General features: G+C 46.8%; 1 protein-coding gene across 1 annotated transcript in view; it reads left to right on the plus strand.

Annotated features, from left to right (window-relative positions):
- The window catches only part of pacs2 (phosphofurin acidic cluster sorting protein 2), a 111417-nt gene that overhangs the window by 74685 nt on the left and 32704 nt on the right, over window positions 1-4028 (plus strand). Inside the window, exon 12 of the mRNA XM_014026814.1 lies at window positions 2944-3068. Coding sequence (XP_013882268.1) covers window positions 2944-3068 — 125 coding nt within the window. The remainder of the gene's footprint in view (window positions 1-2943; window positions 3069-4028) is intronic.

The following is a 4028-nucleotide window of genomic DNA, read 5'->3' on the forward strand; positions in this document are numbered from 1 at the left end:
GCCTGTGCCGGACGTTCGTGTCTGACACTGGAGAGGAGAGTGAAATTCCTGGAGAAAATGCTGGAGGAAACTGCTGTTTTCCGACAAGACAGCTCCGAATCCAGCCAGACGGCTCAGTCCGACGAAGACGAGGATTCGGCGGTCGAAGCCCCCGCTGCTAGCTGGGCGGACCAGATGGAGCATGAGGTGGCCTCACCCGACATTGAGGGGGGCGAGACCCAGTTTCTACTGGATCTAAACCAAGAGGTGGACGATGTTCTGCAGATGGAGCAGGAGGTTCTCAGTCTGTCCGAAGACGACGAGGAGCCGTGCCCAGCTCACTCCACCCCCGCTGCTGAGAGGGTGGACCAGGATTCGTCCTTCTTGTCCCTGTGCCGCCGAGCTGCTGCTAAACTGGAGGTACAGTGGCCCAACCCCCCACCTGCTCAAAAGCCATCAAGGTTTGCAGGGTTTTATCTCCTGTCTGATGTGAAGCACCGTCTGCCTATGTTTCCGGACTTTGTGTCGGAGCTGACATCTTCCTGGAGCAAACTGCTGTCCATCCACGCCTTCGTGCCCGGACAGGGTCAGTACTTGGACGTGGAAGGGGCAGACCAAGCAGGCCTGGTGGGCATCCCTCAGATGGAGCCATCTTTAGCCACTTATTTGGCTCCGTCTCACAACTAGGGTGTGAGCGGGCCCACCCTGCTCCCTTCCAAGCCCTGCAGATTCTCCTCGGCACAGCTGGAGAAAATCTACAAAGCCACCAAACACCAAACACCGCCCGTGCGCTGAGCTCTGTCACCATGTGTCAGACCTACCAGGCCATGGCCTTGGCTGAACTGGCTGCTCAGATGCTGCAGGAAAAACCCCTTTTACCCCTGCTGAACGAGATCAGACTGGCGTCAGACCACATTCTGTGTGTGTCCCGCTGTGCAGCGCTGGCTCTGGGGAAAGGAATAGCCTCTACTGTGGTGGTGCAGAGGCACCTGTGGCTAACGCTCTCAGACGTTCCCAACAAGGACAGAGCGGCCTACTTGGATGAACCGATAACGCCTACAGGACTGTTTGGTCAAGCGCTTGACGTCATCCAAACCAAATTTGAACAGAGGAAGAAGCAGGCTGAGGCACTTCGCTGCATCATCCCCAGACGTGACGTGAGGCCCAAGGCCCCGAGCACATCCAGGTCTGTGTCTCATCCTCCTCCGTTCAAAAAGACGGCGACGCCCGGGACTTCAAAGACCCAGCCCGCCAAACCTTCCAGCAAGCCGCAGCCTCCACGTCATTCAGTTCAGTGCGCAATAGGAGATGTTTTAACATTTCTTCAGGAGCTACTGGACAAAGGGCTCTCCTTCTCCACATTAAAGTCTACTTAGCAGCCATTTCTACCTGCCATGTAGGTTTTGATGGAATCACACCTGGTGTTCATCCTTTAGCTGTGCGTTTTCTGAAAGGGGTTCGTAAGCTACGGCCTGCTATTAAACCCAGTATTCCCTCTTGGGACCTCACTGTGGTTCTTGAGGCTCTCTGCGACCCTCCATTTGAGCCCCTAGAGTCTGTAGAGTTGAAGTTTCTTTCATATAAAGTTGCTTTGCTTCTGGGTTTAGCTACAGCTAAACGGGTCGGGGACCTCCACGCTCTGTCAGTGAACCCCTCCTGTATCCAGTTTTCTACTAATGACTCTAAAGTGGTTTTGCACCCTAACTCTGCATGTCTTCCTAAGGTGATACCTTCTAGTTACAGCTCTATGTCTATAGAGCTTTCCAGCTTTCACCCCCTCCCCCCTTTTGCATCTGAGGAGCAAAAGAGGCTGCATCTTCTGTGCCCCGTACGTGCTCTACGCACTTACATCAGCCGCACACAGGATGTAAGGTCATGTGATCAGCTGTTTGTGGCTGTTGCTAACCCACACAGAGGTAAAGCTCTTTCTAGACAAAGACTCTCTGGATTGTAGAGGCCATCTTGCTAGCATACAGCAGCAAAAACCTTCCAATCCCTCTTGGAGTTAAAGCTCACTCCACCAGGGGTGTAGCGACATCTTGGGCCCTTTTTAAAGGGGTACCTGTGAGTGACATTTGTGCCGTGGCCAGCTGGGCCTCACCAAACACATTTGCACGATTTTACAGCCTGGATGTAACAGCMCCTTCGGTGGCTCATTCTGTACTTTCTGCCGGGTCCAAAGCTCTGCATTAGTACAGTACTTACTCAGACACACTACTTAACTCAGGTCTGATACAGTTCTGCGTGGTGCTTTGACAAGTCCCATATACAACTGTGTGTTGTACTGAGTGAAATGACTGAAAAGGAACGTAAGGTTATGAATATAACCACGGTTCCTTGCAGGAATGGAACGAAGTACAACACCTTGTTGGCCCCGCATCACAAAAGGCTCGGTGAAGGATGGTATCTAACTGAGTAATGACGCTGGTGACTCCGAACTTATAGGGTGAAGGCGGAGTCTGTCACCCGATGTTCAACGTCACCACGTCACCGGTCTAAAGACGTGATTAGAGGTGGCTTCAGCCAGGCGCGCGAGGGCGCACGTGTCCCATATACAACTGTGTGTTGTACTTCGTTCCATTCCTTCAAGGAACCGTGGTTATATTCATAACCTTACGTTTTCTTGTGGGTCCTATAGTACGGGGCCCATCGAGTTCAACAGGTTAACATTTCAGGAATGTGAAACTTTGTTAAGTATACATCCTTATTTATCATGACGTTATGTCTGGGGTGTGACTAGGTTTTCTCTAAATATTGTAAGGACGTGAACTGGGAGCCATTTTGTGCTCAGAGTGAAATGGTGTCTTAACTTATTGGTAATTGGTTTTCTGCACATTATTCGGGCTTCCAGTCTAAAAAAAAAATTTCACAGGATGTTCTTTGTAATTATGATATAAAAAGCGGAGGGCAAAATTAGTTTCCTCAAGGAATGCTTGTGTTTTAATTAGTTTGATTCTTCCTCAGGAACAGCCAGAAGCAGTGACTCCCACAACGGAGCTGGAGATTGACACCATGGACACGTTTTTAGAGAGGCTGCCATTAAGCAGCAAATTGACCAAGACTGAATCCCTTATCATTTCATCCAACAGGTACATTTACAGCTCAGAAAAAAATGGGAATTTACAGAACTGGAAATTATTTCCTATGATAAAAGTAATAGTAAACTATTATTGCCCACTAGCATAGGTGGAGTGACTGTTTGTTTTTTGTTTTTTTTGCCTTTTTTGTGTGCATTTGTCTGCAATGTACTGTTTGTACTGCAAAATATTTTCTAAATCATTGAACTGATTTTTATCAACATATCATTAAGGAATCATTAGATGCACATCTACAACTAATTAATTTCTGGTAACACCTTAACTGGGAGTACATCTGTTGATTTAGATTTGAATACAGAGCCTCAGAGAATTAGCAAGAGGTTTTAAATATAAATACCATGGTGTCAAAATAACTGTGCAAGGATTTTGATTGACACTTCTTTCGACCAACAGTGTTTCTTTGGTCTCTTCTATGGTCTAACTATTTACTAGTTATAGGCACAATAATTTTGGCTACTGGGGTTAAAAATTCAGAGCAACATGTTTACAGAGACCCAATTCTGCTTAGTCTTTATCATTTGCATTTGGTCAGAAGCCTCACATAAACAGTAAAACATGTGGAAGAACTTTTTCCCCGAAAAAAAAGAAGATTAGGCTGTCATTGACAACGGTGAAGAGATTTGTTCTTTGAATAATATATATTCAACATGACAGTAACATAAGGACAAACTGCTCTAAATCCTTTGACATTTTTAATTGTGCTAGTGCTTTCAACACTTTATTAACAATTGTTGTAAGCTACACCAAACAGTATTTAGTTTAAAAACAGGAGTTTGTGTTAAACAGTAAAGTTATTGCAGCTGACCCTGGTGCTGAAACCAGTAAGCTGAAAGTCTTTGAAATGTAAACATTCAAAGCTGCTGCAGTAAAGAAGACTTAAAGGCACAGTGTGTAGGATTTGTTGTTTTCAGCAACATCTAGTGGTTGAGTGGTTGAATCACCCCCCTGGTC

Source organism: Austrofundulus limnaeus, unplaced genomic scaffold (assembly GCF_001266775.1).
Source record: "Austrofundulus limnaeus strain Quisiro unplaced genomic scaffold, Austrofundulus_limnaeus-1.0 Scaffold592, whole genome shotgun sequence".
Lineage (NCBI taxonomy): Eukaryota > Metazoa > Chordata > Actinopteri > Cyprinodontiformes > Rivulidae > Austrofundulus > Austrofundulus limnaeus.